The following is a 26,083-nucleotide window of genomic DNA, read 5'->3' as shown; positions in this document are numbered from 1 at the left end:
AAATGTTTCTTAATGGGAAGCAGCCAACAGAACATAAATTTTCACTTAGGTTTCTTCCCAGTTTCAATCTGTTTCTTAACATGCTGACAGTCCACCTGGATGGCAGAGTTCCAGTCATTTATCTTAACTGCTTCACCATCATCTCTGCTGACAAGAAAAGCAAAATGTTGATTCTGAAAAGACCTGCAAAAGATCATTACAGCACATACAGGAAAAAAAAAGAAAGGGAACAATCCACAAAATAAAATAAGGAGTTTAAATTCTGTGGCAGTCTGTTTTCATTCTCAGTTCACGTTGCGTAGGAAAGAGGTATCTTAAAATAGTGTCAAGCTTGTGAAACTGAATACTCAAAAGTGAAAGCTTTAGCTTTACTGTTTTACTACAGGGGACTGTTACAATGTTAGAGTCCTGATCAGGGAAGGTCACCTGCAGCAGAGCTTGGCATGAAACAGCCTGTGCAATTTCATCCCAAGGAACGTGCACAACTTCACACCTGATAAAGTTGCAGTGACTTATTTTTGTCTCTCAGTTGAGGTTCACGTCTTCAGTCTGTGTTCTCCATACTCAGAAAACAGCTTCTTGCTTATGCTACTAGGAGAATACCACTTAGCAAACATAAACCAGATGTGAACTGCTACTCGCTGTTATGCTGTGTAGCTAAGCTGTAGAAACATAGCTCTTCTGCAAAGATAGCATATTACTACACTTTTGCTCATCTCAGAAATAGACCTCTTGCACATTTCTGGGAACAAGCACTATATACAGTGGTGGAGTTTGTATGAATATCTTCCTTCTCACAGTGATGTACGGGAGACAGGGCTTCAGAAATGTCTTTCCTTCACAGAATGGTAAGAATCCTGGTAGCTAACTTTCTTGACGGGGTGTGCAACATGCAGGCAGAAGGGGCTGAGTTATTCATTATGGCAGGAGAAGACTCCTCCAACTGACTCCTTTCTGAGAACTTTGATGTTCCTACTATGTCTTGAGAGACATATGTTGGATTATGAGACAGACCCCACTGGGGGAGTCAGTTCCAAACAAGTTTCAGAATGCCTGGCTGACTTTGCAAACCATATTCACATAGTGAGGCATAAAGGCTGGGCACCCTTGAGGGGCATTAGTAATAAAAATTTTGGTCTCTATAGTCATGTACCTCAATGGCATTTGTGGTTTTAGACATCCTGCTGGGCAATCAAATTCTGGATTTGACTGGATGCATTAGAATTGATTTTGCCGTGTCAGCAGCAAAGATGAATGTCCATTTTGACTAAAGTGACAGTGTGCATCTCCTCCAGGCTTTTCTTGTTCATATAACTGAGAATATTTCTTCTATGATTCCAAAACACTGGGCTCTGAGACCTTGATTAAATATATATATAGAGAGAGCTCAGCCATTCAGTTAAGAACTCCTGGGGCATGGCTGTCCGTAGGTGATGATACCCTTTCATTACTTTTTCCTGCTTTTGCTAGAGGGCATGCTCAGAGCAGAGGCAGATCAACAAGGCTGTAAACAAGGCTCTGAATTTCCTTATGCCTGTATATTGCAAAATTATATGCCTGGAATTATGTGAAGTTTTTGTCTGCATGTTCTTAAAAGAAATTTCATAGTATTTTGTCAGAGCTTTTCATAGTTTTCTGTTTTTCTTTTTAACTATTCATTTACAGGTGAAGCTATAATTTTAAATAACTTTTTTGAAGGATTTAGTTTTCAAAAACACTGGCATTTTCTACTTAATTACTGTGAGTTATTATGTAAATTTTTTCTCATGTATCATAAATTTTTATTTGGTATTGAAAAAGTGTTTTTTGAAAAAGTGTATGTCTTTTGGATTATATTGTCATTAATTCTCTTTTGGTGCTTTCTTTTTAAGAAGGGAGACAATCTATTACTATGTTATTTTCTTAACATGTAATCTTAACATTAAAAAGAATTTAAAGTATTCATCATGTTAGAAAGCAGAAATGTTAATTATGGAAGGTCTAATGTCCTTTGATAGAACAGTGGATGTGGCACTGCCAGACTTCTTCTTTGACAGAGAAAATATAAACTCAGCTCTTTTTACAGTCTGGATGATATCTCTTTACTGTCTACGACAAATTCTTTATCATTTTGAATTATTTCAAAAGATAGTTGTGGAGCTGTGACTCAGCAAGGTGAGAGAGACTGTCCCCTACTATTTCCAGTAAAACTATAGAATTCAAGATTGATAATGTGATAGAGTGAACACATTGAAATACTCCACTGATTATTGTAAACCTAGAATAGCTGAGGGTCATCTGTACCAGTCTTTGCCACAAAGACCTTCTTACACCAATTATTACTTATATATAAAAGACACACACCAAAATCCTTGGAGTAGTGATGCAGAAATTCCATCAGAATTGCTTAGTTTCTACACTGCTGAATGTTATTTTTTTCATTCTCCTTTCTCCTTATCCTAACTAATTTTATCCTTTTCTTACAAGAAGTTGTTGATACCTTCAGCTTGCTTTGTTCTGAGGAAAAGTCTTGCCCATAAAATGTCCTAATTCAAACTAGCATGCAACGTTCAAGACACTAGGCAGTATTCTCTTTTACCCTCTCAAACAGATGATGGGATTGAATATAGGTCATCTGTGCTCTGGGTAGGTACTTTAGTCATAAGTCAGCTGTATGAACAGCAGGGAAAGATTTCTCCAGGTGTGTTGAAGTCAAGAATGAAGACAGGATGAGGGACTTTTTTCAGGAGGGGACTTGGAACCTAAACTATTTTTGGACTGCTGGGAAAGGATTAGAACTGTCAGTGCTTCTTGAATGTGGCAGCACTGGTTGGTCCATTGGCTCTTGGACCTGAGATACCCTCTTGAGAAGGGATGTCAAGCTATTCTCTTTACTCTCCAGATTGTGGTATTCCATGGTTTTCTTATATAAAGTTGCATCCATACATTTGTTTTTGTTGAATTTGGGATGATGATGTGTTGCCTGGTGTTTGTGTTTGAGGACTAATTTTTTACATTATTTTATTCCAAATAATGTGTATTAGGATTGGAACCTTACTGTAAAACCTTCCTCTTTTAGGTTAATGCATAAATGCACAGCCTAATTATTACCTCATGATTGTTTAGGATTGATCTTTTTGTTTTGTTTTTCATTGATTAAATTCTTCAAAACATTATGTTTGTGTTCTAAGACATTATTAGAATTGTTTTTTAATAATTACTCTAATAGTTCTTTGAGAACTAACTGAAAAAAATGTTCAAATTACTAACAGAATAGTATAAGATTTCTCAGCAGTATTTAGCTCTTTCTCAGCAGTATTTAGCTTCAACTATGTTAAGTCTTTGTAGAGGTTAGTTAGACCAAAGCTTTTTATAATGCAGGAGCTTTAGTTACACATACATGTCTTGCATGCCAGTGAGACTAATAGGAGCTTTGCCAACAAAGCCAATAGTGAAAGAAGCAAGCCTAGGGCCTGTTCATAAATTAAAGTAATTTTAGTTATATGAATTGACACATTATTTGATCCTACATCTCACAATCGCCACACAAAGAATGACAGAAATGAAATCTGGTGTTTTAAATGAGCCCTAACAGAATAACTGGGCTGGTGCAAAGAAATGACAACTGAGATTTCTCAGTTGAGTAATGTAGAGTCAATAAAGTCTTTTCACATTATGCCTGTCTTCTATCTACTAGGACTGATCCTAAAATAATGCTGCCTATTTTATTAGGCTGTCACATGATGTCAGAGGCAAATGTTGGTGGCATGGCAGTAAAGACTGAACCTTCCTGTCAATATTCCTTTACATTTTGTTGCCATGCGACAGACAGCAGCAGAAGAGCTGTCTGATAAAATGGCATAGTACATGGAAGAGTGTATGAAGCAAACGTGTGGAATTTAATTCCTCCATACAGAAAAAATTACTCTCTTTGACATTCATTGATGCTTGCTGAATGTTCATGGAGATCAAATAGTGGATGTGAGCACAGTAAGGCAGTGGGTGATGTGTTACAGTAGTGGTGACAGCAACAGTGGGTCACCTATTTCCTTCATATGCACACACAATCCTGCTACCCCTTTTCCTGAATTTTCTTTGTCAACAAGTTGAAGGGATTAAACAGAGGATAATAGCTACAAACTTTATTGGTCAAGTCTCTGAAAATACTGTTGCTGGAGAGCTGGAGCAAATTTCTGAAGTTTTGACTGTCTGATTTAGGTTGGCATGGAAGCAAAAAGCAGAAATTTATAGAATCATGTAATATCTTGTTTTAGAGAAGACCTTAAAAATCACCTAGTACTAAGTTACGGACACAGATGGCTCTCACTGGAAAACGTTGCCAAGTAACTCATCACACCTGACCTTAAATGCTATCAGGGATGGGACATCCACAAATTCTCTGGGCCTGTTCCAGTGTCTCGCCACCCTCTAAGTAAAGAGTTTTCTACTTACATTGAATCTAAATCTCCACTCTTTTAATTTAAAATTGTTACCCCTTGTCCAGTCACTATAAGACTGTGTAAAAGGTTGTTCTCCATCTTTTTTGTGTTTCCTTGAAGTACTGGAAAGCCACAATGAGGTCTCCATGAAGGCTTCTCTTCTTCATAAGAGAGGTGTTCCACTCCTCTGATGCTCTTTTTGGCCCTATATTGAACCCACTCCAATCACTCCGTGTCTTTCATGTGCTGGGCTTCTCACAGCTGAATATAGTATTCCAGATGAAACCTCATGATGGCAGAGTAGATTGTGACAATCATGTCCTGTTGGCCACCCTTCCTTTGATGCAGCCCAGGATACTGTTGGCAAGTGCTTGCTGCTAGCTCACGTCCAGCTTTTTACCCACCACAGCTCCCAAGTCCTGCTCTGGACGGCTGTTCTCAATGAATTCTTCTCCTAATCTGTACACATATCTGGGATTGCCCCAACAAAAGTGCAGCACTTTGCACTTGACCTTGTTGAAGGTTCATGTAAGTCTTCTTTTCAAGTTTGTCCAAGTCCCTCTGGATAACATCCCTTCCTTCAGTTGTGTCAACTGCACCACTCCGCTTGGTGTCATCACCAAACTTATGAGGGTGCATTCAATCCCACTGGCTAGATTGCTGACAAAGATATTAAAGAGCACTGACCCCAAGATAGAGACATGAGTGATCCCGCTTTTTACTGGCTTCTACCTGGACATAGCACTATTGTCCACAATTCTCTGGCTGTGGCCATCCAGCCCATTTCTTAGCCACCAAATAATTCAGCCTTCAAATCCCTATCTCTCCAATTTAGAGATAAGGATGTAATGTGAGGTATAATATCAAAGGCTTAGAGAAGTCCAGGTAGACTCAATTGGTCTTCCCTTGTTGACTGATGTAGTCACCCTATTGTAGAAGGTTACCAGACTTGTCAGGCACTTTGTGAAGCTGTGTTGAGTTTCTCAGATCACCGCATTGTCCTTCTGGAAGTACTTGGCATCATTGCAAGTGATGCTGAATCTTATATGGTAGGTTTTTGAAATTATAGAAAGCAACTGTTATAAAAATTAATAGATGCCAGTAAATTTGTTAATGACATTTTATCTTGGGTCATAATAATATTTAGTATTTGTTGTGCAGTTTATTTAGACATGTGCAAGACATTTACTTCAAGCTTATGTGTTTTTTGATTAAAGTATTAGAACAGCAAAAGTGAGAGCTATTAAATGAAAAATAGCCACAAATAGTTTCTCATGAGCTCTACAGACACTATTTGTTCTGTACTTGGTAGTGATTGAGCTGTTATCAGAAGGCTGTGTTCAGTTCTGATGTTTGTACCTTAGAAAAAAAAATCAGGAAGTGTAAAAGCCAGCTGCTTAAAAGCTTAAAGGAGAAGAAAAAAAGCAGGTGTCAGAATAAGAGTGTTTAAAGCACCTCCTACTGAAAGAGTTCAGAGTGCATTTTTATTTTTTCTGTATGTGAGTGGTTAAGGCACTCACTGCAGATGTTGGAAATGGAACTCATGACACACCAGCAGTTAGTGTTGTTGGAGAAAAGATCATCTCCTATGACCTAAGAAAAGTCTGCAGAGAAGAGTTAAGGCTACTATTGTCATTTTGACCTAAGTGCCAAAGATCTGAAGGACGATTCACACACTTCACCCCACATACCTGAGGGCTTTGTGTTTCCTATGAACCAGCTGGTGACTTTTCAGTGTTGGATTTTGTGAAGTCATTTTGGAGCCTGACTCTTTAGGGTCTGGAGAAATGAGTCCATTGATATGGGGTAATGAGTTCCCTAAAAAATCACCAGTTGATTAGCTAAGTCCAATCTGTTTGGTGAAGGTTATGATAACTGAAAATATCATTTTGTGAATTTAATGCTTGACCAATTTTCTAAATTCACTTTTCTAGAAGAGACCTGCAATGCACTGTAAAATTTGGTGGTGACATGGTTTTGTTCTACTGACACTTGTGTGTACTGAAGAGGAGTATCTGCTACCTCCCAATCTGACTGATGGGTGTTACATTGCAGAGAGCACAACTGGCCCCATCTAAGCAGACCTTAACCATGACATTTTCCCCACCAGACAACAGATGAGCGGGTTCAGCTGTCAGACATCAGAGCAAGCAGGTGGTACCAGTTCCGTGTGGCAGCTGTGAACGTGCATGGGACAAGGGGCTTCACGGCACCCAGCAAGCACTTCCGCTCCTCTAAAGGTGAGTTTTGGTTCCCTACATCTGGAGCACATCTTCTGCTTGCTCAAATGTGGAGTGCTGCCTGTGTTTTTGTGGCAGGAAGTGGGGCTTTTGGTTGTTTTGCCATTAGTTTTAGAAATGGTGTGAGGTTTGTTTGAAGTCTGCCCAAGAATTAAAGGTTAGTAGTATCATTATTCTTTCTATCAGTAAGAAGTCTCAATAAATAATCCTCCTTTTAGACATTTTCCATGCTATTGGTATCAAGCAACAAGACCATGACCACGAAACATGGAGAATGATTTTCAATGTTTTATTCCAAGAGATCTCTTATGTTCCTTTAGCTATAGGAAATTTGTTACTGTCATATGTTTGGCTGAGTACAGAAATATTTGTCACCTACATCTAAATAATTGGAGCATCATTATTTTAATGGAAATAGGGGCTGTCTTAATATGACTTCCTCCCTTTTCGCACTAATCATAAGGGCTTAAGGATAAGAAGGGTGTATTTAGCAGCATGTTACTTTTCACTGGGAAGGAATGTTAGCCAGTCAATTAAGTGTTGCAGGAATTTTTGTTGCCGTTGCTTGATTTGTCAAGGGATGTATGTGGGCAGTAACTTTGAAAATGGATCAGTAATTGGTACTGGGAAGATGGGAGCTCAAACAGATCTCCCCTCCTGTGAAGTTTTTTTCTGATGTATTTTTGACCCATGTGAATTAGAGCTTTTCTAGATGACTTTTAAGCACTGTATCGCAGGCCAGAAACCATCCCCAATAATCTGGATGTGGTCACCCTCTCTTACAGTAGTAGTAGTAGTCTGGAAATAGCCAGACCGTGCTAGTTGGCTTTGGTGCCAAACAATGAGTTTTAGCAGTCTTCACAATATTACTAATGGAAATGAAGTTTATAATAGATAGACATGTCTTTGTCTTGGTAGTGACAGAATCTTTACACTTTTATAAAGAATACTTAGAAGTATACATTTATTTCTCCTGAAGAGTTGACTTGCAATATAAACAGTTGCTATTTATGGGTTTTTATGTTAGCTTTTTCTTTCTTTTTGGTCATAATCAATCCTAGAAAAAAATCTTATTGTAGGTACAGTTATATAAGCGTGCAAGTGCTTTTGATAATATGGATGTTTTAATTATTTACTGAATAAGTTTACATTCAGCTCACATTCAGTTTACATTCAGAATTTTTAGTGCTATAACCTCGTATCTGATAAGAAGGTTTGTTGGAATGGCCATCCCACTATTGCTGTGAAACAAAGAAAAAGGATAATTTTAAGAATTTGTTGCAATTTCTAGCATACAGTTTCAGTGACATAAAAAATGCAGTTCGTCCAAACTGTGATGAGTTTACTGCAAGGACTCAGCAGCAGCAGTAGCTTTCTCTGATTTTTCTCTTGAAATGCAGTTAAATAGATATAGTGCCTCATTGCTGAATTGGGCACCAGCTTTCTTTTCAACTCACATCATGGTCAGTTATTTTTCTGAATTGCTAGAGATTTTCCAACTATTCTGCTTGAAAACACTACAACTGCATTTACATAAAGATATATCATGATAACACTGGGATTTTGGCTTGAGCATGACATTTGTGTAAAATTATGTTCCAAACACGTCCCTGATGGTTGGGCTCACCACAGGAGCATATTGTTCAAAACACCTACATTAGTAATGAATGTAAGAACATCTGTGTTAAGTCATACTGAACATCTCTTCAGCTGAGTATCTGACCGTATCCATAAATGGGTTTCTGGAGAACAGTGTGACAGCATAATAAACATACAGAGATATTTCTTCAGAATAATCTCCTACCTGGCAGTGATTTTCAGGAGCTTGAGGTTTTGAAATGATTGTATGTTAGATGCCAGAGCCCGCTTCTCCTGCACTCTCTGCAGTTACTCCTGAAGCATTGCTCTCCAGTTGTACTGCTCATGGCTGTCAGGTGGGCAGAGAGCACTTTGAGCACTTCTAGGACTTTGCAAGAAGTACAGAAGCTAGCAAAACATCCCCGTGCTGTTACATAACAAATGAAAACAGCAGAAAATACACAGCTAGTTCTGTTCAAAAGTCGGCATTAACCCTCACTTACTGTTACCCTCACAATAACAGTTTTCAAATCTAAGCTCCTGCACATAACAGAACATTGAGAATTGCCCAGCAAACAAAAGGAATACAGTTAACTGTCAGCTCTGTAGTCAGAGTCATCTTATTCCATCCATTCATTTGAGTATTTTAGAAGCTTTGTTCTGTTAGTGGCTATTGCGAAGATACCATGTTTACCAGATGAAATCTGGAAGCATTAAGTGATTGTGGTGACTGTCAGGGATGACACTAGCTTGTCAGTATCTCTCAGCCTCCATGTCCCTGAGTAGGCACACATAGCACTAACAGTTATAGTTGGACTATTTATTACTACTTTGGAACTCAGTGGGAAGTGGCTGCCCCTGCCTGGCAGAGAGGCAAAAAACTACTGATCTCGTGTGCCTGTTTTTGGGTGCCAGCATCTGCTCATTCCTACAGAGCTCCTGCTGGCATATTTAACGTCTGTTATTGAAAAGAAAGGAGGATTTTGGCACCTCCCCTTTGAAAGTTTGCTGACTCTCTTTGGTACGTTTGTGTGAAGTGTGGTCAGAAACTCATGTCAGTTCTTGTACTGTTTCATTATGTTGCACCAGAGAGCAAGAAAGGATTTATCATCTTCATCAGATTTATTAACTTTTTTTTTTTTTTTAAAGGAAATCCTTTGATTAGGAAATGTAACAACAATTTCTAAAACAGTTTCTCACACAAGATGTTAAACCTTTACCAGTTGCTCATAAGTGGGGGCAAATGTGATATATAATCAGAATATTGGGAACAGTATGGAACCACAAAATTTCTGTCACTAAATATTTTAAGCTGTTAAAAAAAAAAATATTCACAAACATTGGTGCCAAAATTACTTAGAGAGTGACTTACTTGTCTGGTAATTGTGATGCTGTTTATGCTGTTTTGTGTCTTTTGCAAATGGAAAAATGTGATTTCTAAGTAGATACAACAAAGCAAGATTTTTTTAAAATTCAAAATAACTTTACATCTTCTGAGTTATGTGATAACTTTTCTTTCACTACAAAGCTCCTTATTGTCCAAATTAGTTTAATATCCCAGTCACAAAAAACCATAAAACTAGGAAGACAGAAGAGCATTTCATCATGCATTTCAGCTATAAAGGTTCTACACCATTCTTCATCTACTTGTGTTTTGATTATTTATCTGCTGTAGATGTTATAGTCTAAAACCGTGAACAGCTGAGGTGAAGGTTTATTAGCTATTTTACACTGCCTCATGTATTCATTTATGGAATCAGTATGTAAATAATAAATAATCAAAGTGACACTGCTGAGATAAATAATTTATGAAAGGTTCAGAGCATAAACTGTGAGAATTTTTTATGCTGTTTATTTATTCCTATAAAAGGAGACAAAGCGTTTATATTGGCCTATCTGGCATAGCTCTTCACAGGGAAAAAAGCGATGCTTTATTTTGCCATAATTTGATATACCAAAGTTACGAGAAATACAGGACAGATGATACATATCTCCTTAGAACAGATAGCCAGAAGGTGGAGTTAATGCAGCACCTAGGAGAATGAGTCCTTTCCTGAAAGTAGGACTCTGTACATGGATTTTCAGGTTGATACTGTCAGTGAAAATGGATCAAAGCTTCCTGGTATTCTTGATAGTGATTTCCACATCATTTTTTTATTTTTTTTTAATTGTGTTTGCTTTCCTTTTCATCTTCCACTGAGTGACAATAATTTGCAGCAACAGCAAAAAGCTAGCAGAATGTCTGGCAGAATATTTTTGATTCCCAAAGATATGAATATACTTCTCATAGTTTAACTGATCTTCTCCAAGCTGTTTCATTTAGTTTGGAAGGAGAAGAGAACTGATCCTACAATCCAAAAATAAGTCTATTTAGGAAAGAAAAGAAAAAAAAAGCTGATTCCTTTTTTCCCATTATGGGACACCGGATAGCCTAACCCAAATTGCCAGAAGCTGTTTGGCACTAGTAATTCAGCTGGTATTTGTATAAGAGTTTTTAGACTATTTTTTCTAGCTTTTAGGTTCTATGATGACAGTGACCTCTCATTAAAAGATACTACTGTTACGTAGAGGAACCAGCATTAAGCATTTCCATATAGTATATTATCTTGCTGGTTTGTAGTTAGACACTGTGCTATTTTCACAGGCTAAAAGGGGCTGTAAGATCAACACAATGAGCACAAACCTGATCCTTCCACCTTGCTAAAGGTTTTTATCTTCACCATAAAGGCAGCTGCTAGCATACACAGGATGAATTGTCAAGCAAAAGGAAGCAGACAACATTGTTTTCACAGCACATAAGTACCATGCTGGATGAGATTTCATGCATGCATTACTGAGTGTTAGTAAAACCAGAACAGACACCCACTCCTGGCAATAAAATTCTTTCTGTTGCTCCTTTGAGACCAATGATTTTTTTATACTGCTGCACAGCTGGTTTATGTGTGCCATTTCCATTGGGCAAAGCCAGTCCTTTTACTTATGCCTTGGAACTGTTTAATAGTTGAAAACATGTCTGTAGAGCAGTTTCAGCAGATTTTTAGAGTTGGGATACTTAATGTTTAAAAGATAGTGATGGATGATCTATTTTAAGGAGAAAAAAATATGTCAGTAGAAAAGGTTTAAACAGGAGTCAAACTTGCTGTCATTTTTACAGCTCAGGATGGAAATTCCATGTTTGAATGTCATTATTCCTCTCTGACTTATATATTTTAAATCATTTATTGTTTCATTACACTTGCCACATTTAAAGCTAAAGAGAATGTTTTGCAGCAGTGTATAATGCAATTATTGTACCTACCCTGCACGTGCTTTTTTACTGAGGTGGCAAGTTGCTTCTAGATCCTATTTGTAGAAAGAATTTTGTAAAATATCAAGTGTCTATCACTATGTTTAAAAATATGATTGTGGAAAGATATGCGTTTTGAAATGGTGATGTGAGTTTTCTTTTTTTTTCTTGTATTAACAGCAAGGAATCCTCCCTTCTGGGGACTGGAGACAGTTTTTCTTGTGATGGCTGAGTAGCCAGCAAGACAAGCATTTAAGTCCTTTGGGTATACTCAAGCCAGATACAATGCAGACAAATGCAGTACTTACTCCATGTGCTGGAATAGCAGCCTCAGCCTTGACCTAATGAAGCTATCATTTCTAGAAGTGAGAAGTGATTTACTTGTCAGATGGCTGAGACCAGAATATTTTAAGATTTGAAAACAGTTGTATGTGCCAAATTATAATATATATAAGGATTTTTCTTTTATTTGAGCTGTAGCATAAACAGCAAAGGAAAAGCTACAACTAACAGCAGTCTTTCTGCAAACCAAATTATTCAATTTAATACTCGGATAAGTGCATTTAAATAAAATTTCAGAACTTTAAATTTGAAAAACTGGCCCTTCCAGTAGTTTAACATTCACATATCTAAATTATACATGTGGGCAGTCAGTCAAAGGGGCCACAGGTATACAAACACAAATAGCAGAATGGTTGTTAGTTTTACAGTCATTAGAATTCCACTTTAGCTTCATAATCAGGTTAACAAAAGCGTGAAAGCTCTGTAGTCCAGTACCAGTTACTAGACTTAGAAATATTTCAGCACAAAACTTGTGTATGGCTTTTTGTGTCTGGATAGACATAAGCATAATGGAGTGCCTTGTAGAAGAATGAATTTCCCATTATTTTTCCAATAGAATTGAGAAGGCTTAAAAAAAACAACAAAACAAACCTGAGTAAGTTACAATTATCTCATAAATATAAATAAATAGGCTGTATGCCTAATGAAGGAGTGTGTTGTTTAGGTTATATAAGACGGGCATTTTGCTTGCTTTCTTGAGTTTTAGGGATATTAAGGGTGTTCTCATTTTTTGAGGATGTGGTGTTTTTTTATTTGCTTGTTTGTTTGTTTGCTTTTCTTCTTGATAATAACAGAGGTCACAATATACTGCCTTGTTGCTATTCTGTCTTACTTCAAACTTTTCAAATGAGGAAAACATGAACGTTCCTGTTTTTTGGTGTAAAAAAAATTATAGTTCTGTCAGCTATAGAAGTGATGAGTGGTATAGAGAAACATAGAATTAGATGAATAAATTATATCATCATATGGAAATAATATGCAGTGGATTCTCAGCTGATATAAAGTGCTCGCTAAGTGGCTTCATATTTCAGGTACCCAGAATCCAGGAAATATTTTATTGTTGGTTTCCCAAAATCCAACAATAGTTTGTTAGTTTTTGTGTTTTTTTTCTCCTTTCTTGCACATGATTAAATGTGAAATTGTAGTGCTTGTCAGTGTTCAAGAGGGATTTGGATAATGTCCTTAGTAATATACTTTAACTTTTGGTTAGCTTTGATGATTTTTTGATTCTATGATGTGGTCAGACAGCTGCACTAGATGATTTCTGAAGATTCCTTCCAACCATTGTGTTGTGTTCTGTTCTATTCTAATTTTTTCATCTTTGATCATTTTCTTGTTTCTGTGTTGGTCATTCCAAAATTAATGCCTCCTATTTATTTCCATGGAAACTGCAACATATACATATACAAAGAGCACACCGTGACTATTTGATATAGTAAACTCTCAACTACAAAGCACTATTTTTCAACAGTCACCACCATTAGTTTTGCATTCCTGCCAGTGATGAATAAGTACCTGCATGCTGCTCCCATAAAAACCTGCCTCAGTGCAGGTGACCCACTATTTCCACAGCTGCTGCAGCAGTGTTGTTGCTAGGAGTATGTTGTCCACACAGTCCATCTTACATTGGTCTGAACAGATGAAAGTCAGAAGATGCCAAATTCAGATTATACAGTGGATATGGTAGGACAATCCAGCCAAGACTGGCAGTGAGATTCAATGGTCTTCAAACTAGCATGCAGCCTGGTGTTATCATGTTGCAAGAGAAAGATTGTTGTCTTCTCTAGCCTGTCTCTGAAAATTTGAGTCTTCATCTTAGCCAGCATCGCGATATTGCAGTCAGAGTTGGTGGTTTGTCCAGATTCCAGGAAATCCATGTTTACCTATCCCTATTCCAAAAGACAATGCGTATCACTTTATCCACTGTCTGGAACTTTTTCTTCAATGGGAAATTCACATATCTTCACTCTGTGAACTGCTGTTTTGACTCCAGCTCGTAATGGTGACAACACACTTTGTTACTGCTAACAGTGCGATCCTGGAAGCTGTCACCTTCAGCCTTGTATTGGTTCACTGGGTCCTGACAAACCTGCATATGTGGTTCTTTCTGTTCCTGTATGAGCACTTGTGGGACACAGCCTAATGCAGATGTTATAATATTCAAACATTGCCACCATTGTTTCCAATGCATTTAGGCTTATATTGAACTATGTACACAGTTCCCTGGTTGTAATCCATCAATTCACATAGATGAGCTGATCAAGGTGCTCTTCATTCCGTGGTGTGACAGCTGTGCAGAATGTGGCTTGTTGTCCACATTGCTGTTGCCACTGCTGAAATGCACTCATCACCTCACTGTGCTCACAGCCAGTGTTTGGTCTCCATAAACATTCAGCAAGCATCAATGAATATCAATGGTTGCCATTTTTTTCATATGGAGGAATTCAGTTCCACACCTTTTCTTCATTCACACTTTCACTTCAGACAAAATTTTGTCAGACTGCCACTCTGCTGCCAGCTGTTGTACTGCATGTACATGTTGTACTGTGACATGTAATGGAATATTATCAGGAGAGTTCAATCCCTACTGCCATACCACCAACATTTGCCTCTGACTTCATGAGCCAACATGATAAAATAGGAGGCGTTATTTTAGAGCAACCCTTGTAGATTATTATTTTCCCCAGCTTAGTCTACTATTCTTTTTTTCTAGAAAATATGGTACTTTCAAATTTCTCGCTTTTTCGTGTCTGTCAATTGCAGAACTCCATCCTTTCTGTCTTGACGTCTATGACTGCTCTTCTTCCTCCTTTTAAAAGACACATTTCAATGGCATTTGCTAGGTTTAGCAAAAAAAATTGCTATTCCTTTTCTTGTAGGGCCAGAAATACATACCAAGGAATTCTGAAGAAAGCAAATTAAACAAATTTGATTTTTTGTTTTTAGTTCTATCAAGAGTTTATTCTGAAATACTATTTCATTTAACTTTTAGAATTTTGGGGATTCTCAGAGTATTTTGTAGACACGGAAGACATGTACAGTTATAATTGTTTAGGCTTATGTCAAAGCATTCATGAAGGCATACTCTCCAAAACACTTTAACTGTATCCCATATGTTATATATACATAATATATGATGTATGGTACTTGTGGGAGTTAACCTGAATAATTCACCTGTGGTAATACGATCAGTTGCACTTCAGGTTATAAATGTTTTATGGCCACAATACGTTGTCACATTGCATATAAAAAAAAAAAAAAGAACCCCAACATTTTAAGTTAGTGAAGCTGGATGCTTGAAAGGATTTTGGTTTTTTTTTTTTGATTCATTATTCTGATTATTGTGTCCAAATTTCATTTCTCTTCTACTTATATTATCAAGCACAGAAATAGATGATGAATTATGAACAATACAAGCTATTTATCAAAAACAAATTTTAGAAATTAATCTTCATATTACTTATCTCTTCCAAAACATACAGCTCTGTATATATTTAAAATGGAGTGGTTAGCTGCTAGGTAAGACAATAAATGTAAGAACAGTGCCAGGAAAAAATAAATAAATAAAACAATCCAACTTACAATCTGATTAAAAAAAAAAAAAAAAGGAATTAGGAAAATGAAGTTAAATTTCCAGAATTCTTAAACTCTTGGGTTTTTTTTTAACAGTTACAGCCATTGTGTGTGATAACAGGACCATTCTTTACTATTTAACTAAAATGACACACATGAGGAAACAGAAGCATCTATTGTTATTTAATGGAGACTCCTGTTAAATAAGGGGAATAAGGCATTATTTCACATTTGCTGGTCTTTAAAAAGGAAATGCTGTCTTTATTAACCCTGAATGTGTTAGTTTGCATGACCTGGTGATGGAATTTTTCAGTGAGACCATAAGTCATAGGGATTATCTGATGAACTTAGTATGTCTGGAAAGTTCATTTAACAGCTCATTAACCATTATGAAGAGATTCAGGTGAACTGCACCATAAATGAATGGCTGATGTATCTTCTGCACACCTCCAGTTTTATTTCTGGGAATAAGTGGTGGCTCATTTGGCAGAAAGGTTTCATTAAAATGATTTTCTCAATCACATTGTATATCTCTTGGCTTCAACTTCATATCATGCCTTAATTACTACACATTTTCTTTGCATGCCTGAAATATTTTGATTTTTTTTGAGCTCCACTGTTTAATTTGTTTACATAGTTATTTATTGATTTGTGTTTTCATTATATCTTGCCTGTAATGTTTGGTTAACACAGACACTTAAAAAAAGAACAAACAACTTTTTGAAGTATTCTTTCACAAAAGTGCTGGTAAAAGAAGTATATTGCCATATTGACTCTTTATAGCATTTTATGTAATGTTTCCAAGGTTACTTAGATTGGGAATTGTGATTAAAAAGTAAGACTCAGATGACAGTGGATTTGACTTTCAAAAGTTCAGATGAAAAATTTCCACTTATTCACATGACTCAGCCATTATATTGTATGGTTGGACCACAAGGACCTAACATTCAATATTAGAAATTGTTCAGTAGTGGAACCTTTAACTATCTGGTGTCCGTAAATCTGGGGTTGGCACATAGGCAGTTGAAGGAACAACACCTCAGTTAATATTGAACAGAAACTTGAATAGGGAAATAAATCACAGGGGTGGTTGAGTCTGCTGTTGTTATTAATATATATATATATATATATATATATTTATTCTAAGGACATGTCTATGTCTATGATAGTGGATATCAGTACAAGAGTTTGAAAGAAAGATTCAAACTCTAGAAATATTCTCATCTGACAGTTCTCTGACAACACAGACCAAAATATTTGGTGTCTCCAAGATTTTTTTCTGTTCTTGTGAGCCAGGAGTTTTTACATTCACTGTGTGTTTATAATAGTGAATGCCAGAAATAAGCCTAATGATTTGTTACATTATGATGAAACTTTTTCACATTTGTGAACATAGCAATGATATAGAATAATTATAATCCTACATGTGAATACATAATTGTATTTTTAGTAAAGTTTGGATTTGTAGAATTTGCATCTGTGAGAAATTTTTGCCTGAATGTTCTTAAGTGCATTGAGAATGTTTAATACAGATTTTGTATGACTAGTAAATATATAAGATGAATATGATTTTTAATTTACTTAAGAGTGATCTTTACTTATGATTTTTTAATATTATTTGATTTTATTCTTAATTTCAGATCCATCTGCTCCACCAGCTCCATCTAATATCAGAATTGCCAATATCAGTGCAAACAATGATGGAACTGTTAATGTAATGATTACTTGGGATCTTCCAGAAGAGCCTGATATTCCAGTGCACCATTACAAAGTTTTCTGGAGCTGGACTTATAGCAAATACGTGATCCCAGCTAAAAAAAAGAGAAGGAAGATTACTGATGGGGTAAGAAAGAAAATAGCAAATGAAACAGAGATATGACTATGTATTAATTCTGGAACATTCAAACTTATTTCTGGCATGAAATAAACAGAGTGTAAGTAAGAAAAATGTGATTAATTGCAATAATTTCAACTGCTTGGAAAGAAATTGACTTAATTTTTAAGATCACTAACCCCACAGGCAAATTTGATACCTCAATTCAATTCCTTTGCTTCACTGAACTCAAGGAGAAAAGCAGACTTCTGTCTTAGAATGCAGGCAGATATAAGATTTTGCAGGAGAGATGGATAGAAAGTTCATTGCTTTTTCTCCTCTAGAGCGGGGTTTATTTTACCACGCTTCTGAAAGATGGAGTGGTGCTTCATTTAAGAAACATTAACATAATCTGTTGCATTATTTTTTCAGTTTGTAAACAAAAGGCACCATTATATAGAATAACTATTAAATAATCAGTAGGGGCCCAAGGAAAAGAATAATAAACATTTAAATAATCTGTTGTGCCAAAGATGTGACATATTTCATAGCGGCAGTTTTCTTTTGAGATTTTTGACTGCATTGTCTTGCTGTCGTTTCCTTAAGCATATTGCACAGTAACTAAAAGTAGTTAATAGAGATAGAAATGTATCACAAATAAAAGTCTGGACTTAATTATCTGGAATCACTTCTATTAATGCATTTCCATGGCTGTGTTAACACTGTGTTTTGGCTCTGGTTGACTGCTTGCACTCTGATGAATGACAGCTATTGAGTAATAGTCCCTCTATCCCTTAGCCACCAAACCCTGCAAAACATGAAAGCAGGGTAGGTTGTATTCTTGTTATATTATTATGAGTTGTATAGGACATAGCAGACCCACCACTGGATGAGCACTGTGGACCCATCCCTTCTATTGGGAACTGATAGGGTTCAGGGTCTAGAGGCTGCAGCCATCATCACTAGCTCTACAGTGGGAAAGAGGGAAAAGGAAATATACCCATCGCTGGAAATAATGTGGATTCTTTTCAGCAACTGTGATAACTTGACTCTTTGTTTCTACTCAAGTCAAATACTTAGGAATAGAAAATCCACAAAGCCGTAGTAAACATACACGGAAAAGAAAGTTAGCTCATTCTTGTAGTTTTTAAAAATCACATTAGCAAGATAGGAGTAGAGTTGGATTTTGATAGGTAGTAGAATTTATGTTTCTGAGGAAAGATTCTATTGGCTTCCTAGCATTGAAGTAATTGGGAACAAGGTCCGAACTTGAGTATAAGGAAATTCGAGAGAACCAAAATGTATTTCAACGGAAAGGTAAACTCTTAAAATATCTTTTTTGCTAATCCTGCCCCAAGGCCAGATTGAATGGGGCCCTGGGCAGCCTGGTCTAGTATTAAATAGGGAGGTTGGTGCCCCTGCATGTGACAGGAGGGTTGGAGATTCATGATCCTTGAGGTCCCTTCCAACCCTGGCCATTCTGTGATTCTGTGAAACTGTCCAGCAATGAGATTTAGACTGCCCCCATAGGACACTTCTCAGACTATTGCTTGCCAATGAATATTATAGAAATATTCATTCTAGAAATCAAAACTAAGGAAAATATAAAACAAGGTTAAAAAAATCTTGGTTTTAAAAGAACATTGACAATTTTCTTTATCCAGATTTTGCCTTTAGAAATAGACTAGTTCATATTTAGTCTAATACAAATCATTTTATAGTTATTTCTCTATGGAAATACTCAAATAATTTGAGTAAAATGTTTAGAATTATAGTCAGTAGTAAATATTCCTGCACAAACAAATGAACATCACTGATTTTAAACACTTTTGATAATCCCATGACTGTTAAATGTGGCAGTATATGGTTATCTTTACTCTGGATTGATGGCTAAACTTCAGTTTCACAATGAATTGCATAAAGACATGGATTCTTCTGTCTGAGACATAGGCTAGAAGTGCAGTTTTATAAATATTAAAAAAATATTTACAAATGTAACATAAGAATATTGAGTAGCGTTGTCTCTTCTTTGCAATATTATGGGAAGTTAATTTTGGCATAAACTGTAAGTAACTACATTTGCCAAGGAATTACTGAAAGTCTGTAAATGTCAATAAGGTTAGTACTATAAAAAATGACAAAGAAAAGTACAATGAAATATAGTTTTAAAGAAGCAAACTTTTGTTCTCCTGAAATTCATATGTAAGTTTTCTTTTCTAATTTCAAGAGTAGTGTGCCTAAAATAACAATCCTGCTTTTAATACAAGCCTGTTTTTCAGTAATACTATCACTTTCTTATATATATATATTCTCTATTATAGCCCCAAAATTATGTGGTCCTGGAGGGACTCCAGCCCAACAGCAACTACAATGTAGAACTACAGGCAGTAACACGCTGGGGTCAGATACGCCTTAAAAGTGCTAAGGTTTCTCTTCATTTTAGCACAACACAGGACAACAGGAATAACAGTGAGTAATTGTATTCAGACACCTGAATGCTTTATCTCTTCTTTAACTGGAATTTGAGTGTTTTAAGTAGTGATTCCTTAAATTATTTTCTTTAAGCTGGCTGTTTGATAGCAGAGTAATCTCATCTTGATGAAGTTGAGTAACCTTTTAATGTTAAGTTTCCTATTTAAAACTTGATAAGAATTTTTGCCTATTTCTTTTTCTTAGTTGCTACTCACCTTAAAGAAATGCAAAGAAAATGGATGCATTTGTACCACTGTGATGTTAAGACTTGAAAAATGCAATATATCTATAAATCCTTGCAATATTTCTTACTGGCTGCTGTAAATTCATTTCTGTATCTTTCTCTTAACTGGACAGTTTTGACTTGCAGTGCTTTTCAAAATCCTGACTATTCTGACTAGCCTATGAATTCTGGTTCTTGGTCCATACAAATATATATGTTGTAGAAAGTGAGACAAAACATGGACGCTTCTATTAGAGAAACTTAATTGTTTTTTGCCTGATAAACGGATTCTCAAGAAATTATTACACAGACAGACAAAAATTCAAATTAAAATCTTGATATCTTTAGAGGTCAGATTAAGATATTTAAAACTTCACACACTAAAGCAATGCTTGGTTCAACTTTGTTCTGGTAAGTGGAAAAGAATCCCAGGTGCCGTTATTATGCATTATTATGGCATACAGCCAAAGTAGCATTAAGCAATTTGAATTTCTTTCTCTCATTTTATTATGACAGTGTAACTTAAAATTGTATCTGAATATGAGAGTAAACCAAGTCTTAGTTAAATGTTTTTATAATTGCAATACAATACAGAGTTACTGTCTTAGCTTCTGATACATCTCTGATTAATCAATAAAGCAATAAAGCAAAATTCTGATAAGAAGATGCTAGGGATATCATTTCTAATATTCTTTCCTGATTGTTTCATTTTCTATCCATTTACTTCTTGATTTTAAAGTACAATCAATTGTTTGGCACCATTTTCATAACATTACATTACCCTAAATAGCCTCATCTAACTAACCGATGGCTATTTTTACTGGACCCTTCTGCATGTATATTCTGTTTGGACATGTATAAAATACTTTAATTTCTACATAGGACTGATCTCTACATCTACAATTGCTTCCTGTTTTAATGCACCAAGAAGATAAAACAGACTTAAAATACATGTCCTTCCTTTCTCTCTATTAAGCTCACTTTTACAACCTTTTTGGGCCATTTTAGAGACAGCAAAGGGCCAAACTTTGGTATCTTGAATGTACTGCCTTTTCTTGGAAGTCATAGCAGAAAATGAGCTTGGATCTGCACAGTGCAGACACAAGGCAAGTTTATGTTAAATCCTTGGTGGAGCACTATATAAGTGAATATAGAAATTTTGCCTTTCCACTGGCTCACCTTGATTGTACCTGTGTTTTCTGGCATTGCCCACAGAAATGACCTAGTTTTCAGGAACATGCATGATATCATACTACTGTTATTTTGCCAGATTAAATAACAGCTCCAAGAAAGAACATGTAACTGAGTCTACTTTAAGTAGAAATAATGTCCCAGGAATAGGCTGATACCTGAATTTCACACGAGTCTGAGGCAGGGCTTTATTGGGGAAGCTATTAATTTTTTTCCCCTCATTTTACCATGATAATAGCCTTCTAAATTTTCCCTTCTTGGAAGCAAGACTAATTAATCAACTGATATTCAGCAGGTTTTATTAATTAGACCTGATGTTAGGTTATAGTCTTTCAAAACATTAAATGAAGACTTTCTGCATAATGCAGTCTCTCTAAACTGGAGCTGGTATAACTGAGTTTGTACTTCGCCTGTGTAGATGTCATTCCTTACTTTTTCTTTACAATAGGAAAGTGTTTCACTGATGGTGCTGTATCAACTCTCTCTGATATTGCTGATATGTCAATAATGGGGTTATGCTGGGAGAGGAAGACTTCTGTTTCAATTCTCTCTCCAGAACACTGTTTTTTTTTTTTCTGAATCTGATGCAGATCACCTGTAGCCACATTATCCTCCTCTAAGTCCTCTACCAAGTGACATTTATTCTACCAATAATGACTGGTGGGTTCATCGTTTTATGTCCACATCAGTGATTTGTCTTTCCGACCATGTTTAAAGTCCCTTGAATAATCAAAAGTCACTTGGATAATCTACCCACACCTTGCCCCTTTTACTTAATAAAAGTCTATCAGTAGTTTCTGTGAAAGTTTATTATCTACATAATTTTTTTGTGCTTTATTTCACTTTATTATATTGACCTTTTCAACTAAGAGTTTAAATGGCTGCTGTATTGTTTTTTAAACCAAATTAATACTGCATTCAGAATATTTTTGATTGCAAATGTACCTCAAGTGTATGAATGCTACATTCAAAGTATGACCATCCATTTACCTAATGAGCAGTATTTTCTTTTTAACTGCAAATCTGTGCCTGTGAGAACTTGAAAAGACATATTTGTTTTACAAGAGAGTACTTCAATAATAATATAGAAAAATCTGAACATACTTTCTGTTAAAGCCTGTGGATGAAAGAATTGGAGATTATTTGAGCCCAAACTGGTGATACCACACATTTTAGTCAACAGAGCATTCTACTGGAAGTATGTTTGGACCTATTATGAAAATAGCTGAATTATGGCTTATGTGGAAAACCAAATACAATCTGCCCCTAAAGGAGATGCAAATAGATCTGAATTAATCTTCTGACTCTCACTAAAGTTAGCTAGTTAGAACCACTTCTGCTTGAGGTATTTTTTGATAATACTCAGAAGCAGATGGAGAAATCTGAAAAAATAATTGCCTGAAATATTATCTAGGACAGGACATTCGTGCCCCCTCATCATTTGGGGAATTTTATGGCCTTTGGGAAGTAGTTCCAGAAGCACCATTCCAATTTTGCAGTAGTCCCACTGTCAATTGCTCAACTTGCTGTAGAATTAAGGTCTTTTTTTAGGTGGCTCTTCATGTTGTCAGAATATAATCAGTCTATAATCCACTGAAGTAATTTAGTCCTATGGACTTCTATAAGCTTTGACCCTGGCCCTCTGGTGTTATCTTTCCTCGCTCTTGAAAATATCTTGCTTCACTGTATTCGTGTGCCTCTGTTCTGGGAAATGCAGCAAGATTCTCTCTTTCTTGATCAGTGTGTGTAGTATATAGTTTAAATCAGTGTTCCTGTTCTGAAATTGGAGAGAAAACAGCAAAATACAAATTTTTTTAAACTAAAATACTTTGAAAATAAAATACATTGAAATATACCTAACAGGTTCAAGTTTGTACTTTGCTCTATCACTTTGTGATTTTCTTTCAGATAGCATAAACACTTTGATGACCTTGTAAAAGAACATACATGAATCTGGTAGATTTACTTCAGTGTAAAAGAAGCAAGTAAAAAAGTAAAAATGTATCAGATTCTCATGATGATTGTTGAAACTTAAGTCTTTTTCTCTTTCTCTCAAGTATACAGGTAATAATTTGCCACTTCCCAATAATTGGAATCTTCAATTTTCACTTATATGTAATATTGATTGAATTAACTACAGGGTTTTTTTGTTAATCTGATGCAAATACTGTCCTCAATCAGAACTGTTATATTTGACAGTGTGCAATGAAATACATTTTGAATCCACACTACTGCCTCTTAAACTGAAAACATTTAGGAGTACTGACAATACTGCTAAATATTCATAAAATGTTACCAGATGAAGAGCTTGATGAGGGACATTGCATTACCATTGCTTGTTGGAAGGCACACATATCACGGGATTTGCTCAAAGTTCATTCTGCTCGTACAGTGTTTTTCTAAGCATTCACTGTTCACTGTTGGAGACAGGAAAGCAGGAAAAAAGATCTTTAATCTGACCACAGTGTTCTCATAAACCATACCGAAGAGCTATATTTACTTTGATGTAATAACCACATGCAGCCTCTGTGGGTTACACTCAATCCTGTCCTCAGGTTTTTGGCTATATTCAAATACTTTGCAAATATAAAGATGATGAATGATTATATAGAAGTACAGCTAGATACCATGCTTGCTGAAAAAGTCAGACTGTTAACTTCTCTTATTACTGGGAATATAAATACACTCCGTTTACTTATGATCCTTTTGAAAATTTAGAGAGCATTTTTATATTAGCATTGGTGTGTCTTTTTCGTCTCTCTAAAATATCTTTACTGAATTTTGAACAAATTATGTTTTTCAGCCATATGGACCATTTGTTTTTTATAGTTACAATAATTTCATTTAGCTAAGATATTAAAATAAGGTAGGATTGTGTTTTTTTCTGAATTTAAACATTGTTGGCATAGTCATTAGACAGCACTGTATTAAATAAATAATTTCTTATTTTTCTGTGTACTGCAGATGAGCAGACATCTGCTGGGAAACCTCCAAAAGGACTGGTAGATCCTTACCCAACTTTTCAAAAAAGAAAAGCCACTCGTTTTCTTAAAATTGGAACTCCTTTCTATCAGGACAATCAACTTCAGGTTAAAGTCTACTGGAAGAAGACAGGTTTGTCAAATTTTTGTTTTACTGTTTTTTTAAGGAGGAACTCTCCTAACCTGTCTCAGAGTTGTAGAACATTATTATAATATTCTGAGCCTCATTCAATCATTTCAAGTCAAATACAACATCCATCCTTCTATCCCTTCACCTTCACATTAGAATGAAACATTGCCTCTTGTTATGTCTGCCAGAAGGAAATTATGTGTTAGCTACCTAAAAATTGTAGTTAGTCGTGTTGGAGTACTGAATCTTCTCAGAGCTGAGATGATTTTTGGTTCAGAAGAAATTGCTTCTTGTAAATAAATAATCAGAATTTGTCCTTACATCACAGAACTTTTGTGACTAGGCATGTAGTCTCCCAGGTATGTGGTCAAGAGGTCTCAAGTGCATACTGTTCCCATGTGGTACTGCTTTGGATGCCGCTGCAGCATGACTTCCTGGATTTTGTCAGTTGAGAAATGAGTCAGAAAATGAGTCTGTATGGAAATCATGTAGTGATGTCGCAAAATCTAAACTACAGTCTGAACCACAAAATTTAGAGCTACAGTGGTTATGTGAGGGCCGTTATAAGCTTGATGGCAAGCTTTATCAGTCACTTTGAATTAGAATAGGAAAAAAAGTTTGCCAAGACCACAGCAAAAATTTGTACATTGGTTGTCTACTAGGCTACATGCACCTTTTTTTTTTCTTGCAGAAAATCTGGTGATGATTTTGTCTAAGTCTTTAAAACTGGAGGAAAATACTGTACATTTTAAGTATCTAATCAGATTTAGAAATGAAAAAAAAATATTTCCTTTCTTTCCCTCCAGGAGCATACATTTCTACATTGCTCTAGCTTACCCATAGCAGTATCATATGTTGTTATTTGAAAATACGCCTACTCTATTAGTGTTTTAACTGGAGGCATCTACAAATAAAGCAGGAGCACATGCATAACATTTTTGCGTTTGAAATAAAGGGCTACAAAATAGACAGTAGCTTATTCCTCTGGAATTTTTCAAAGAATTTTAGAAATACTTAGTTCTGTGGGAAGGGATTAGGTTTATACAGCACCATCCTAACTTGAGAAAAGCTATATAGCCATTCAGCTATCCTATGTCACGTTGGGTAGTGTGGTTTATGAGATGTAGCTTTCACTTTTTAAAAAGTGTCTACCTGTTTAAATGTATACATCTCTTTCCCTGCTGCATGAGATTCTCTTAAATATTCCTCCTGTAAAAACTTTGGCTCAACCTGACTGTGTACACACTTTAAGTTTCTGTCCTTTTCTTGAATATATTTCTGTTTTATAGATTTTCCCATTAGAATTTAAATTTTGCCCGACTTTGTGGAGTGCCAAGATAATTTAAAGCTTAAATAAAAATTGAAGCATTTTTAATTATGAATAGTAAGTTTATGTAATAACATGCTTTCAGTTGTCCAAAGTGAGATTTATGTATTTGGAGCTTTATATCGATAGCCTCAAACTTTATCCTTCTGAAAGCAGGTTGTCAACAAGTCATTTCATCTGCTTTTATAGTCAGAAAAGCAGATGACTTTTGAAGCAGTTGATCCCATACAGCAGCTAAATAATCTTCTGTAGTTGCCCGTGTTCCTTACTGAGTACTAAAGGGACCTAGATGATCAGTTCAGACTTGACAACTCATATATAGAAAACCTAGAGATACCTCATATCTTTCTGGTAACAGGTTCAATACCGAACAGTCTGAACTGAAAAAAAAGAAAATGTCTCAAGATTCAAAGTAGATGTCTTGAACTAGTTCTTCTCTAATGGTAATGGTAGATTAGTTATCACGCGTATGAGTAGACATTGCATTGTAAATGTCTAATGTTGGCATC

General features: G+C 35.8%; 1 protein-coding gene across 1 annotated transcript in view; it reads left to right on the top strand.

The window, feature by feature from the left end:
* The window catches only part of ANOS1 (anosmin 1), a gene marked incomplete at both ends in the record, with an annotated part of 126,037 nt that overhangs the window by 79,532 nt on the left and 20,422 nt on the right, over positions 1–26,083 (top strand). Inside the window, 4 exons of the mRNA XM_079549827.1 lie at positions 6,529–6,658; positions 17,078–17,280; positions 19,572–19,719; positions 24,101–24,250. Of these exons, the coding sequence (XP_079405953.1) occupies positions 6,529–6,658; positions 17,078–17,280; positions 19,572–19,719; positions 24,101–24,250 (631 nt within the window). The remainder of the gene's footprint in view (positions 1–6,528; positions 6,659–17,077; positions 17,281–19,571; positions 19,720–24,100; positions 24,251–26,083) is intronic.

The sequence above is a fragment of the Tetrao urogallus genome (genome assembly GCF_951394365.1).
Source record: "Tetrao urogallus genome assembly, chromosome: 1".
NCBI lineage: Eukaryota > Metazoa > Chordata > Aves > Galliformes > Phasianidae > Tetrao > Tetrao urogallus.
Note: the sequence above shows the minus strand (reverse complement) of the source record. Positions and strands in the feature narration are given on the sequence as shown.